At 38.4% G+C, this 15,705-nt stretch overlaps 1 protein-coding gene across 1 annotated transcript in view; it reads right to left on the bottom strand.

Moving 5' to 3' along the window:
* LOC124804616 (probable E3 ubiquitin-protein ligase HERC1) overlaps positions 1 to 15,705 on the bottom strand; it is a 790,356-nt gene that overhangs the window by 543,969 nt on the left and 230,682 nt on the right. Inside the window, exon 18 of the mRNA XM_047264817.1 lies at positions 7,044 to 7,482. Within this exon, the coding sequence (XP_047120773.1) occupies positions 7,044 to 7,482 (439 nt within the window). The remainder of the gene's footprint in view (positions 1 to 7,043; positions 7,483 to 15,705) is intronic.

Here is a 15,705-nt window from a genome sequence, read left to right as displayed (position 1 = left end):
AAATGCCTCAATTGTATCCATTTTGTCTCATATACAATCTAATATAAGTTAAATTATCAGTTCCTCAGTACGAGAGATGGGGATCTTTGAAACATCCAACTGTTGTGGTACAGTAGGAGAAAACAGAACATATACCCAAAAAAATTAAATGTAAAAATTCTATTTATTGAATTATCGTATTTACCTGAATACAAGACAATCTCCCCCCCCCCCCCCCCCCCCACCCCCACCCCTTACCCACTCCCCAAAAAAAATCAATTTAGTCATTCAAAAAATACGAAATCTGATTATATTCACAGATTAAACTATTGATAGTGAGGTCAATGTTTTTACATTGTTTAATAGATTATTATAGCGTTCATCTTACATTTACAGGTGAAGCTTTAGCTATTGAGGTTTCAAACAAATTTATTTTAAACAATCCCAAACGGAAAATTATATCAAACAAAACTTGGTTTTACTTGCATTCAAATAGGCTCGAGAATTCCCAATACACTGAAGTGCTCTCGATACAGTATAAACTTTGGTCAAATAGTCACGCGACATTTGATTCGCGATGCTAGTGCAAGGAATACACGAGAAACTATGAACTAGTGACTAATGATGTCTAATGCTCTGCTTAAAATTGGCAGTTTTGTGACACACAGGAGGAAATAACACTAAATTCTAAAACTTGCAAACTTTTGTTGTATTTCAAAGTTTTTAAAATGAAAGTTCTCGTACATGTTCAGACACCATATACATATAATTACGCTGTTTTTTAAGTAAAGGTGACATCCAAAGGCAAAAATCTTGTCCTTCAAAAGCATTAATTGATTATGAACTGAAGTCAGTATTTTATTTGGTTGTGGTTTACCACATGGGTTGCAAATGAGAAGCTGTGAACGTATTAGAGTACCTGAGGCAATCGTTACCGGCTTATAATCAGATGAAATGAGAAGGAAAATTAATCCAGAATGAAATATCTTTTGAATGAAATAAATCATACTGAACTCACTGTAATTGTGTCGCAAGAAAAAATTACAGCCGAAAGACCCGATGTGTAGATAGTACAAACAGACATCACTAAATCAGAGGACAAGCAAAAGTTTGAGAATTGGACTGAATGACAACTGTGATCTTTTATTTATATATTAGTTGCAGTTGTTACATATGACCTGCACCCTAGAAGATATTGCCGTCCATGTTTCACTGCTGCTCAAGCATAGCATTATGGAAAGTTGGAGGGGGAACAGTGACCCAGTTTGGCTGATAAATGAGTGCAGAGAGGACAGTGTTGAGCAGGCACAAATTTCATCGTGCAGCCAACCATGGGAATGTATACTGCATACTTTGGCTTTTTATGAACATATACCATGTTTAAACAGCAGTCTGCATGAGTCCATGTGCACTTGGAACCGAGCTGACTTTAAAATTGGGTAAATACTCAAGAATAGCATAAATTTCTGTAGGAAACATTAAAAGCCTAGATGTTTCCTGCTACAATGTTCTCAACACTTACCATGAGGTATAAAGGGCAGACTATATTTTTGGAAGCAAGAGATGTGGGGAACATTAAAGAAGAAGAAGAAGAAGAAGATGATGATGATGATGATGATGATTATGAAGGTATGTTCTCGGGTCTCACAGTAACCACAACCTCAGAAATCTCAACATATTCAGAAGAAACAGCCAAATATCTGTGGCAAAGGAGATAAAGTTTCACAGCTGTCCTCTTAGGATGATGACAATGATTAAAAATAGTGATACCATGGACTGGCTATGTAAACAAAAAGGCAGTGAGGATAAAAATTGATGTAAACAATTTCTATTTGTTTATTTTATTTCTCTTTGTATTATCAAAATGTAGGCAATCAATAATTGGCAGAAATTTAGAACAGGTGTAATGTTAACTCACCAGACAGATCCCTTACATCAATTAAAGTTTTGTAATTTTAATTATTCAGAATACATTAAAAAATAAATTTTCTCAAAGAGTCTCTTAAAAAATGGGGGATCGTCTTATATTCAGGGTCGTCTTATACTTGGGTAAATACTGTAATTAATTGTGGATGGCAGAGCAGCATTACTGAAGCAAAGATGGTGAAGTCAGTGACAGAAAGCTCTGCATCCACTAACAACACAGTACACTTCAGTTTTCATTACTTCTATTATGCAATGTGGATTTTCTGTGAACCACACTATAGTGTTCAGATTAGTGAATCCTCTGGAATGCTTCCTTCATGAACTCTAACATGAGGCTCGCAAAATTCATTCTTTGTAACAGGTTATGGATAGCAGTGGATGGGATCTGTTGTAATATACATTATATACAGTTCCTTTGTGATGGGCTATTGTTAAAATGACTATGAGCTGGTATGATACTCCTGTTTGTGTGAATTCCATCACATAAAAGTTTTATACAGCAACAGTTTGTTTTTGTATTATTGTGGGATATTCACTGGCCCATTATATTCTGGTTCTAAAGCCACAGAAACTTCTCTGAAGTAATATTTTGGTCACATCCCTTTTGGCATCTTCCTTGTGAGCTGACAGATTGAAGCTACGAAACTCTGTCAGTTCACCCGTAAGATAGCTGAAAGGTATATGGCCAAAATATCAGTTTCAAAAAAGGAGTTTCTGTGACAGTATCCCTGAAATCGAACAGCTCAAAAGCAACAATTTTGAAGCACGTATGTGAACTTCACATACCGTATTTACTCGAATCTAAGCCGCACTTTTTTTCCGGTTTTTGTAATCCAAAAAATCGAGTGCAAAGCAAGCGGAAGTTCTGAAAAATGTTAGTAGGTGCCACCACAACTAATTTCTGCCGTCGAATATATGTAGCGCTACACAGGCATGCTTTGTTGGCACAAAGATAAATACTGGCACCAAAATTTCTGCGTCAGTAAATAAATTAAAAAAAAAAAGGGTGGAAGACGAGCTTTTTTCTCCGCCCTGAGTTTCGATCACTGCATTTTCATACATTATCCAACGAAGTAAATACAAATTCTGTATTGTTCATCTTCGAATGTAGCAGAATTTCAATGTACTACGAAAATCCGACTGGCAAGACTGTTTGGGATGTTTGTCAATATGGCCAACTCTACGTGCTGAATTTTTTACTACCTGTGAAAAGAGGTGGTTGCTAATAGGAACCTGATGAAATGTGAATCACATGCAGTATTCTCTTCACCATAAGAATAATACGAATATAAACATTTTGCCATGTATTCTTTCGTGTTTGCTGCTATCTCATTTAAATCCTATCTGCCTAATAAGCTACGAAACTAGAGTGAGACAACAGCAAACGCGGAAGAATATACGTATCGTGTCATGTTTACATTCGTATTTTTCTTATGCCTAATAGTGATACAGTCAGAAATGAAGCACGGCAACTGATTAGATTTTTAAATCTAAGATGACTAATTCCTGTGCACAATTTGATGTACTAGAGAAGCGGCCGCAAAGATTTTCAAACGGAGAAAAATTTTCGCCTAACTCTCGTTCAGAACATGTTCTATCATATGCAGTCTATTATTTGGTTCTTTTTGATCATTATCAAAGAAAGCAGTGTAAGTAACAACAAATAGCAGTCTCTTGCCATTGTTTCGCTAATGAGACGATTCCTCTCTTTTTCTCTTTTTTTTAAATTGTAAGCGGCGGCAGCGCGCACAAAAGCAAGTCATGCCGCGCGTGGCGACAGGCCGCAAACACGCACTATCAGAATGCGACAAACTATGCATGACACAGTACAGTAATGCATTTTCAGCTTAGAGTGACGTAAACACCTATAACAAAGAAAACGGCACTTATCAGATCAAAGCAAAATAAGCAATCGATTCAAACCAGACGAAGCACGTGAAAAAGGAAGGGTACCCGTCTAAATACGGGTGGAGCGCCTGACGCATGGCAATGGCTACCTGGTAAAGCTTAACTGTTAAGCTTACGACTCGAACCAAACTACTGTAGATGTATCGCCATTCATTCGACCTAAATTGTGTCTCGTATTACAATGGACCAACTTTGTTTCGATTTGGAGGTGCGACCTAAAACTTTTCTCTGCCCTTGAATTTCAAGTCTCAAATTTGAGGTGCGGCTTAGATTCGGGAAATTTTTTTCCTTTATTTCATGTCTCATTTTTCAGGTGCGGCTTAGATTCGAGTGCGGCTTAGATTCGAGTAAATACGGTATGCATGAATGCTATAAACAAATTTGTAAAAGCAGTCTTCACTGTATACTATTGGGAATTGTGTATATAATTTCAATAATAACAAACCTGTGGTGATACTATTGTCTTTTCAGTAAAGAGTAATTAAACTGCACTTTCCACCATATTTGAAATTAATCTGTATAACTACAAAATAAACAAACGTCTTTAGCTTAGAATTTTCAGTACAGACTAAAATTAGTTGGGTTATGTGAGGTCAGTATTGACATGAAATTGAATTTGAATCACATACAGATTTTTGTAGATAAATAAAGGTATGAGCCCATACTCTAATTATAAACTTAATTTTGGTGTATCATTTAATAAAAAAAATTAAAATAAATAAATTTTCCCAAAGTTCCATCTTTCCACTATTTCTGAGTTCTGACAGTGGCTTTCCATTACTTCAGAGTACAGTCAGCTGGTGCAACATCACACACAAGTGTTACTACTAAGAGGACAGTGAATGTTTTTCTAACCTTGCAATACATTGCACTGTTAGCTGCAACAGGCAGAAGACACGCTTTGTTGGTGGTTGGTGCTGCACATTTCAGCGATTTCGACCAAGATTAACTCACAATGCATGCCAGTATAAAAGGTGCACAGAAACAGCTGAGTGAAAAATCTGTGCAATACGCGCATTTATTTATACATAAACGCCAACTTCGGAATATTCCTTTGTGAGAGACCGCTCGTACAAATTTCGTGTGCTGATTTGAAGTTCTAGATTCACATATTTTACTGTTTGTGTTGCTTCTGCATAATCTTTCATTGACTGTGTCAGTACCCATCTAGTATTGAAATATATTGCGAAATTTTGATCATTCGTGAGTGCCACAATAAACTTGTACAGTTATCGTCAATTAGAGGCTTAAACTTAATGGTGTTCTTTTAAAATTTTTGAGAACAGTTAGCCTAACCTCATTCAAAATGATCATTCTCTAATTGCATTGTACAATTATGTGAGAAATAGGTTACTTTTTGAGAATTTTTGCAAAACTATATTTTCCTAAGTTTTCGGTACGAGTGTTTTTGGATACTTCTGCCACAGAATTCATCACCCGTGAATTTCACTGTTTATCAAAGCAAATAAATGAGTGTTTTTAAGAAGTTTTGGAAGTTACCATTGTCCTTTGTATAATCTACAAGCTATTTGTAGTAAATTGGCATTTCTGATTTAGCTACTGTAGCAGATATTCCAATTCCAATTAACATATTGTGTTACATCCAGTTTTCCCTTAAAGAGGAGTAGCCCTATATATTATCTGCATTTATTGTACATTAACTCTGCTTTCAAATTTGCTAACAACTATAATTAACATCAAAATTTTTAGGAAATTAATAATTTTTACCACAGGTTTTTGTGCTACCTTAATAGAAGTCTTGATTCATTTATTTGTTGCTTCAACTCTTATATGGAATTAGCAATTGTTTAACTCAACAAATTAAAAGATAATCAGCAGGCTTTATTTAAAGTTATTTATTCACCAGCCCAATTTCAGCACCACTGTCAATGCTGTTCTCGAACAAGGGATGAGTTGGTTGACATTCGTAAGCAGCTGGAAATCACCCTGACTACTGTCAAACGATTGACAACTGCTGCAAATTGGTGTTTTGGAAGAGCTCCTGAGAGTCGTGTACTTGTAGGATCTCGACTACAAGTGGCATGTCAATGGTAGAGCTAGCCGTCCTGTACAGGGTGGACGGGGACCAGAGAGGACTCAGATGTTGTAGCAATCCTCCTAACCACCAAGTTTGAGGTGCTGTCTCTCACTGAAACTGAAACTGAGCCAGTGGGTCTCACTTCACCTGTTTATGGGAAACCAGTTTTGTCTGGTGTCAAAAGGAGGAAAATGAAAAGGTAGGGTCTGTTAATTGTAGGGATGATAAGTTTATCTTGGAACTCCTCCATTTGGTCCGTGCTTGCATAGAAAAACAACAATACGGGAAATGTGAATATGCTTTGATGCACAACACTTTTTGTTATTTATTTACTTATTTATTTCCCAAACTAGTTTCAGCAACAAATATCACCATCGTCAGTGGGTTCTTTAAATATTATTTACTGTATGATACAACATGATTTTAAGAACTGTTCTTGCTATTTGAGGCATATTTTCAAGGCTTTTTCTGTTGCCGTTTTGTCAGCATAGATCCTGTCATCTGCAAGATCGTTGGCTGGCTTGCAGCTAATTTTATACACTGAAAAACAAAACTTTCGCACTTCATTTATGGTGCAAAACATTACGTCATCTTGCTGTTCACATGTGTCATGACACATACGAACAGCAAGTGGGATGTACCCTATGCCATGCGCCTCATGGTGGTCTGCAGAGTATAAATGTAAATGTAAATGCAGATGTAAATGAAGATGTAGATGTAAATTAAGTGTTGCATCTGTCTTGAAACAAAATTTACTGATATTTCATCACATATACGCCTATCATACATACCGCTGACTCTACAGGTAACCATCACCCTTAGAAAGGTTCCAGATTAAGATAAATCCAAAGCAGTAAATGAGGAAAGTAACATGTGGACACAGGTGATGAATTTGTGCAGCCCTATTATCTCTTGTAACAATTAAGTAATTGATTTATCTTTCTCTTATGCTCCAGTCATCACATATTTCAAATTCAGAATGATTACCTTACAAAGAACTAGAAGGCAATGAATGTAACATATATAGTGTAATTCTATAGCAGTAGTGGTCAAATAGCAAACAAAAAAATTATTGTAATAAGCAAATACAAAGAACAATGAACAGTTCAAATTTTAGTACTTGCAGTAACTTCTTATTTGCTGCAGTAAGATTATTACTAGCAAACACAAAATGAAGATGACAAACACTCACATCTGCTTGTTGACAGCAACTGAAAGCAATCCCGTGTGCTTCAGCAAAGCTGCAAGTAGTATTCTGGAAATAGCTTCAAGAACTGGATTAGACTCCAGTCCACACGTGTCCCAATCATTAGCTTGTGCATATTCTATCATATCTTCATATGGAAAAAAGTGTTTAGGAGCATCACTGTCAGAATAACCATATGAACTTCTCATATTCATATTAGAGCAACAAATATCTTCCTTCAGTTGAGACTCATTAACAGCAGAAAAACACTGTTCATTTGACACTGCCCCACTATTCTGTACACTAGTTGATTTCTTAAATATGTCTAAGGATTCCACACACAGTCTGACATCTGGCTTTAAGTGCTTGACACTTTCTCGTAGATGAGGGGAGATAACAGCATCAGGAGCAACAATTGTATTTGTAAGCTCCAGTATAACATTCACTGAAAAACAGGACCACAGGTTAACAAAAGTAAACAGTGGAAAATCCAGGATAGACTGTAGCAATATAACGAAAATGATAGTTGCTACTCACCATACAGTGGATACGCTGAGTTACAGAAAGGAATAACAAAAAGCCTGTCGGAAAGTTAGCTTTCAGCCAACAAGGACAAACCAATCTGGCTTCAGTTGCCAGAGGCTGTGGCCATGTGTGTGTGAGTTGTGTTTGTGCGAGTGTATGTTGTCTATTTTTGACAAAGACCTTATTGGCTGAAAGGTAACTTCCCAACAGTCTTTTTGTTGTGTCTGTCTGCAACTCAGCATCTCCACTATATGGTGAGTAGCAACTATCCTTTTCATTATATTGTTAACAAAAGTACACTGAGACAAAGAATTAAAGACATTAACTGCCAGTGGGTACTGATTTATATCAATGGCACATGCTGAAAATTTGTGCCCAACCGGGATTTGAAACCAGGTCTCCCACTTGCTAGGCAGCTGCACTGACCTCTACGCCATCCAGGCACAGTGGTCTCCACTACCCTAGCATGCATCCCAACAGACCCCAATTCTCAGGTTCTGTAACACAGTACTGACGTAGTGCCCCTGCTCGTTAGCCTCACTACTCAAAGCCCATTGGCAGCTAATGACATTCTTTCGTGTCTTGATTCATAGTGGCTGCAGAAGGATTGAAATGGTGTCAGTTCTTTCGGATATATCTGAAACAACAGCCACCACACACAGCGGGAAACATTCCACGTGGGAAAAATATATCTAAAAACAAAGATGATGTAACTTACCAAACGAAAGCGTTGGTACGTTGATAGAGACAATAACAAACACAAACATACACATAAAATTCAAGCTTTCGTAACCCACGGTTGCTTCATCAGGAAAGAGGGAAGGAGAGGGAAAGACGAAAGGATGTGGGTTTTAAGGGAGAGGGTAAGGAGTCATTCCAACCCCAGGAGCGGAAAGACTTACCTTAGGGGGGAAAAGGACAGGTATACAGGTATACATTCACACACACACACACACACACACACACACACACACACACACACACACCCGTCCACACATATACAGAAACAAAGGCAATGACAGTCAATGATCCCTTCATTGCAGATGCACACCGAACTCAAACTCTTACAGCGACTGGGGAGGTGATACAAGTATGAGGCTAATGAGCAGGGGGCACTACATCAGTAGTGTGTGGTATAAGCTGAGAATTTGGATTTGATGGTAGATGTACTACGGTAGGTTCATGCTTTTGTGACCACTGTGCCCAATGGCGTAGTGGCCAGTGCAACTGCCCAGAAAGCAGGAGACCTGGGTTCAAATCCCAGTCCAGCACAAATTTTCAATCTGCCCCATTGATATAAATCAATGTTCACTGGCAGCTAATGTCTTTAATTCCTTTGTGACTCACATCATTGTGGCTGCAGGACATGTCCAAAAGAACAGACACTACATATATGAAAACACACTGCACAAAATAAAAAAAATCAATCCCATTCTTGAAAGGAAACATCAACATACCCTCAACAACCTTTAAAATGCACTACAACTAACAGCTATTTCAACAATAAAACTACATCTTCATTGAAAAATTTTATTTTAAGTTTAAGTATTTCTTTTTCCTGATTGCCTTTTTACTTTAGGAGAACATTAACTACTTCTTTTCTTTCAGTGACAATCTCTTCATACTTGAATACACATTGCATTTCACATTTTCGTTAATCTCTCTCTATATTACAATATGTGTCATTCTCTGCAATTTTCTCTTATGCTGTTTCCTCTGCTGCTAGGTTAATTTTTCCTACATGCCTTAGACTCTTTTAAGAGAAAAAGTAAACCACTATTTGCCGGTGTATTACTATGTTTATCTTCTATTTAATTGGATAGGTAAAAAATCTACTCAACAAGCGGTGGGAGAACACACACTTAAAAGACTGTTGACATCGGCAAGCTTTTGGAGTCAGTAGCTCCTTCTTGAGACAGTAGGACTGAAGGGGAAGCAAGAAGTGCGAAGGAAAAGAACTGGAGAGGTCTACGAAAAGGAGTAGATTTCAAGAAAGTCACCCAGAACTGCTGGTCAGGGGAGACTAACAGTATGGGATGAGAAGGAAAGACTGCATTGGACAAGATTTGAAAACCTCAGCCTCAGCCTCAGGTTCTCAAATCTCATCCGATGCAGTCCCCAACAATTAGTCTTTCCTTCTCATCCCTGTATGGTAAGTCTCCCTGACCTGCGGTTCTGGGTGACTTTCCCAAAATCTACCCCTTTTCATAGACCTCTCCAGTCCTTTTCCTTCACCCTTCTTCCTTCCCCTTCTACCCTCCTTCCTGAAGAAGCAGCCACTGGCTCTGAAAGCTTGCCAATCAAAACAGTCTTTTATGTGTGTGTTCTGCGGCCGGTTGGTGAGCAGATTTTTTTCTACCCAATTAAATAATTTTATTGTAATTGACTGTCTTCGTTGTTATATATTTATCTTCTGTACTGTCCAGATTTCAGCTTTTATGCCATTCTCAAGTACAATGCTAAAAGTTGCTAGACCATTATTATGTCATATCTGTTAAGGCAATCCAAAGCAGATAAGGAAAACTAGCACATGTCTTTAAGATGAACTGTCAAAGAATGTAGGATCTTCTAGAGTCTACATTCTTTTAACACTGTACCTGAGAAAGGCATAAGAGCTCAAATCTGGACGTACAGAAGATAAATATAATGATATGTAGTCAAACGGCAGTTTACTATTTTAAAAAATATTGTACAATTGTGGCTCAACACCATCGAAAACTGTTCATTTTGAACCCTTCAGATTTGCTTTGGTGAGTGTTTCCTGCCGTCCACAATTCCACTCCTTACTTGTAAAGTACTTCAAACTTTCAGAGTCAACAATTCTGTCATCACTTCACAATTAATTTTTTATGCCAATCGATTTACTTCACCGGTAAAACCTTCCTTTGCCTCTGACCAATGTGTTTCTTATGCATCCCTTGCTTCACACATTTTGTGTGACTTTGCTTCCCAGATAGCGGGCATTTTTCATTTCAGAATACTTCTCATTCCATTCAACATATCTTTCTCAACTTTGATGTTAAGTTCTTTGTTTTTCTTCAACTTATTATTCCTAATTACTTTCACTTAATATTTTGTACATAACTCTAATTCAGTATGCGGTACATAGCTCATAGCATTTAACAGGTCTTGTATTTTGTCTGCATTGTTCACCAGCATGGTAAAATAATATGTCAGCTTACACTTCAATTTAGGTAGTGAACTTCGGTATCATTTCCACTATTCATTGTTAGAGATACAAATCAAGCAGTGAATAATAATAATGGAAATTCCTGGATGGAGTAATACATAAAATAAGGGAAAGGCAACCACTCATCTACAGAAGATCGATGAGTGAAGCACAGTAACACGTAACAGAGAACAGCATTCACACTAGCTTTCTTGCAATAGCTCTTTTCCAGCAATAGAACACACATGAAAGTTTAGTGTGAATGTTGTTTTCTGTTGTGTGTTAATATGCTCCATGCATCAATCTGCTATTGGCGAGAAATCACACAGTGGTTGTGTTAAACTGTATTCATTCCTTATTAACCCCTTGTAACATGAGCTTTTCTGTCTCAAACTTCCATTTTTTATACTTGAACTCAGTTCTTGTATACAGTGTGACTTTATCACTAATCAGTTTATACCTAAATGGAAAATGAAAATTAATATCTAAAGACACGGTGCAAAAATGTTATATTTGAACTGTGGGTTGAGAGAGAGCAGTCAAGGCAATTATTTAAAGAACTATGATGTGTATTGAGTAGAAAACATGTACGGAGCATGACAAGACTGCCTGTAACTACTGGATTTAACTTGTCCGCAGGGCAGTATTTTCTTTTGAATATCACACTGGATCAGTAAATACTGCAGACACACTAGGCTAGCATCATACAGTTTTTGAAACCAATTGAACTATGTCAAGCACTTATCATGGACCTGTAGGAGGCTGTATAATCCTTAGGAAGAAATTCCCAACACACTGGCTGTTAGGTGGCCACTGTGATTTGGTGTTGGTGCTGGTGGTGCAAAGAATGCAAATACTTGCAATCATGATTCTGGACTGCAGTGGTATAACGATTCATGTCAGGACCACGGTACAATACAAGCAGTTAAATTAGACTCAGAGTCATTTAGGACCTTGAGAAATTGTTTCCTGGAATTTGGGATAAAAGCAAGCATTTACAATGTTCCCTTTCATTCCATATCATCATGCAGCCGACATCTGACAGTGTTGACAGAATGAATAGTGCATAGTTGTGTTTAACAATGATTGCAAATCATGTCTAGGTAGCAGTGTTGATAATTTGCAAATACATTGTTGGTCACAAAAGTGTCAATTATCAAAGTGTATCAGGCAGCAACTTCTGCACAACATTGTATGGTGAGACAATATTTAACAACAGTTCATAGCTGGTTTTTCCTATGGAAAAACTAAACAAGACAGGAAACATTCAGAACTTAATACAACTGATTCTGCTACGGTTTTGACAATGTGAGGAAGGTGCACTCTTCCTATAGGAAAATTTCTGTGCACTAGAGTGGACCTAATTTCATCTCCCACCCCCTTTTTCCAATTTCAATAAACTAAGAAGTGGTCTGTGCATAAAAATTCCCCCTCCTGGATGCTAACCCTCCTTTCGCAATGGTATTCAAATTTTCCAATTCTACAAATTTCAATACCTCACTAAATATATCCAGAGAAATAATTACCAAGGCACAGGTATCCCAGAACCACCCGTGCTTGCACCAAAAGAAATTGTTACTGTGCAACCCCAATTAACTACACCCTATCTCCCACATTAAAAGCCTTGCTTTCCTGAGCAACGAAGATACCACCTCCCAAAATTTTCCAATTTATTAAAATCCTATTTGCACCTCAGAGCACTAGTGTCCATCAATAGCTATCCCACCCACAGTAAATCCCCTCATAATGCCCTCATAACACCTATACCCTGCCTTTCTGACCTTTCCCACCTGCCACAACCTCCACAGTTTCCTCCTAACATCCCACAAACCCAGAATTTGAACAATCTCAAAATAATGTTATCAATCTATCCACAAAAAAATCTCAATCCTACAGAAGTTGCAGCTCTATCCAAAGGCTTTACCCTTTACCTTCAACCCCACATCCAGGTTCAATGACTCTGCACTTGTCAAAGATTTACTCTCCTTCTCCCAATCACCACCAACCCTTCAAACCAAAGCCAATCATATCTTAACATTGAACTTTGCTTCTCCCAATTCATACCACCAGCTAACAATGACCCTCCCCACTCCCACCTAACCACCTCCTGGTTAATTTCCACAAATTCCTTATCTCCAACTTGGCCTTACCAGAACCATAAATCTATCTCCTTGCAGGAAAGAGCTCCATCTCCACCTCTGTCATGATGAACCACAGTAATTACCTGACAGGAGGCATTCTCCAACTGTCTGGCTCCTCCTCCTACATGCCTTGCTGCTACAGTGATGCCAATCCAGAAGTTCAACATAAATTCCAATCCCTACTCAAATTCTTAGACACATCCCAGAATCCCTCCCTGAATTCATCTCCCTCCTCATCCCAGCAATCTCTCATACACCCAGCTTCTACGTGCGTCCCAAAATCCATAAACTCCACAATCCTGGATGTCCCATTGTTGCTGGTTACCGTGCTACCACTGAAATAATCTACATTCTGGATGACCAATACCTCCAACCAACTGCTCACAGCCTAGCCCCCCACGTTAAAGATAAAGACCACTTACTCTTATCCCTACACATCTTTGTTGAATTCCCGCATGGACTGTAAATGTGACTCCATCTCGGGCTCAGGAGTGTAGAACAGCAGCTGGTCAATGAAATGTAGTAATTCTGTACCAATAGCCATTATTTTGATATTGTTTTATTAGGCAATCAGTTTCAATGTTCCAATCATGTCATCTCCAGGCCTATCACATAAATGACACCAAGTAGCACTCCTGAATGATAAGACAAGGCACCAATATTTGCATCTGGTCCATAGATATTCGAACTTCATGAGCAGTTGCTGCTACATGTGTGAAGAGCACACATGCTCATCAAGTTCGGATTTCTGTGGAACCAGACGTGAATATTGGTGCTTTGTCTTGTACATGTATGAGTGGTATTTGGTGTCATTCATGTGAAAGCTCTAAAGATGGCATGACTGTAATGTCAAAACAGGTTGCCTCATAAAAAAATATCAAAATAATGGCTGTTGGTACAGTATTATTACATGAGCTTCCTGCTAGCGAATGCTACCTATCTCAAAGTCCTTCCAACTCCAAACTCAAGACCTCGTTCCTAATCCAACTAACTAATTACATCCTCACACACAAATACTTCTCCTCTGATGGGGAAAATACACAAATAAATGTGCTATGCCAATCTGCTTATGAATCATCTAGAAGAAACTTTTGTAGTCATCCAAACTCCTAATCATGTTCCAGTTCATTGGTGATATTTTTATTATCTATACCCATTGATTCCTTCAAAGCCTCAACACTTTGCCTCCCACCCATATCACCTGATCACCTTAGGCCAGAGTGCCACCCTCCAGAATGTTGATCTCCATCCCTCTAATGGCTCTAGTCATATCTTTTTTCATGTCAAACCCACTAAATATCAACAGTACCTACATTTTGATAGCAGTCATCCCTCCCACAGCAAAAGTCACTCCAATATAGTTTAGAGTGGATGGTACTTATGCAATGGCAAGAAATTCCTTGCCCAGAATGCTGAGGTCTTTCTAAGCCCTTCAAAGACTGGCACTACTCCCAAACCTAGTCAGCAGAGAGACTTCCTATACCATATCCTTACATACCACAAATTCTCTGGCCACCCCCATGAACCAGCTGCTAGGAAGCACCCCTTGTAGTGATTCGAGAATTTCTGTGTAAATTATAGAACAACTCAGCCTTCTACAGTCCTGAACACATGATATTGTTGATATGAGTGTGGGATGGTAGAATCCTACCTACTGCATGTCACATGTTTGTGTGTGTGCAGGTTTAAAATCAGATGCGGGAAGAAAGTAGACGCGGTGGTCGGACAGCACTGACAAGTACCTGTCAGGCAATCCGTAGATGTTTTAGTGAGTGTGTAAGGAAGAACCATGGAGTTTATATGCAGCTCTGTGCTTATTGTGTCATTGACTATTGTTATTAAAATAAGAACAGTTGAAAAAGTACTCTTGTAGGCTCTTGACGCAACCTTGTTAGAGGCAAGACTCATTTTTATGATTCACGTTAAGAAAGGTCATGGCATCCAAGCCAACTTTCTTTTAACTGTAACTCTTATTTGTTTCTAACGTCCAACTGTATGAGACACTTGCACGAAGTTACATATTCATGTGGAAAGTGAAATTTTTATTGTGTATGGAGGTCAAATACATCGTTAGTTGATGAAAAGTAAAGTTTTTATGTCTACTTATTTCATACGTAGAAAGAGTCTAATAATTCCTGTACCTAGCATTGTTTGACAGACAGTAAGTCAAGAGGGTTTCCAGCAGCCTGCTATTCAGTAAAGAAGAGTGGCTGCAAATTCCAAGTAAGTCATCTCATAAAGAAGAGGAAGGTGGTTTGGGGGAATTAGCTGATATAACCCAGATCCACACTCACTTTAAGTCATCAGAATGTTAGATCCTCTCATCACTCAGTATCATGGGGGACTGGAACAGGTGAACCATATCCTTAGCTAGGGCTTTAATTATCTATCTCCAAGCCTGTAAATGAGGAACATCCTCTCCACAATCTTTCCATTCCTCCTAAAGTGGTATTCTGTCATCCAGCCAGTCTATGCAGTATTATAGTCCATCCTTACATCATACCCACCGCCACTCACAATCTCATGCCACAAGGGTCATATATCTGTGAAAACCTAGATGGAAAACATGTCCAGTTCATCCACCCAGCATATCCTCCTCCAGTCTGTCACAGACTTATCCTACCCTGTCAGATGCTCTGTGACCTGTTAAATCAGTCATATCACATACCAGCACTATTGCAATTTCTGCACATTACTTTATATGGGCATGACAATTAACCACCCATCCTCCAAAATGAATGGTAACTGCCAAACTGTGGCCAAGAGATGAGTTGACCATTCAGTGGCAGAATGTACTGCCAAGTACTCTGTCCAACACCAGTTTCTATGGAAT

This window comes from Schistocerca piceifrons, chromosome 7, assembly GCF_021461385.2.
Source record: "Schistocerca piceifrons isolate TAMUIC-IGC-003096 chromosome 7, iqSchPice1.1, whole genome shotgun sequence".
Taxonomy (NCBI): Eukaryota; Metazoa; Arthropoda; class Insecta; order Orthoptera; family Acrididae; genus Schistocerca; species Schistocerca piceifrons.
This window is presented reverse-complemented; position numbering and strand designations above follow the sequence as displayed.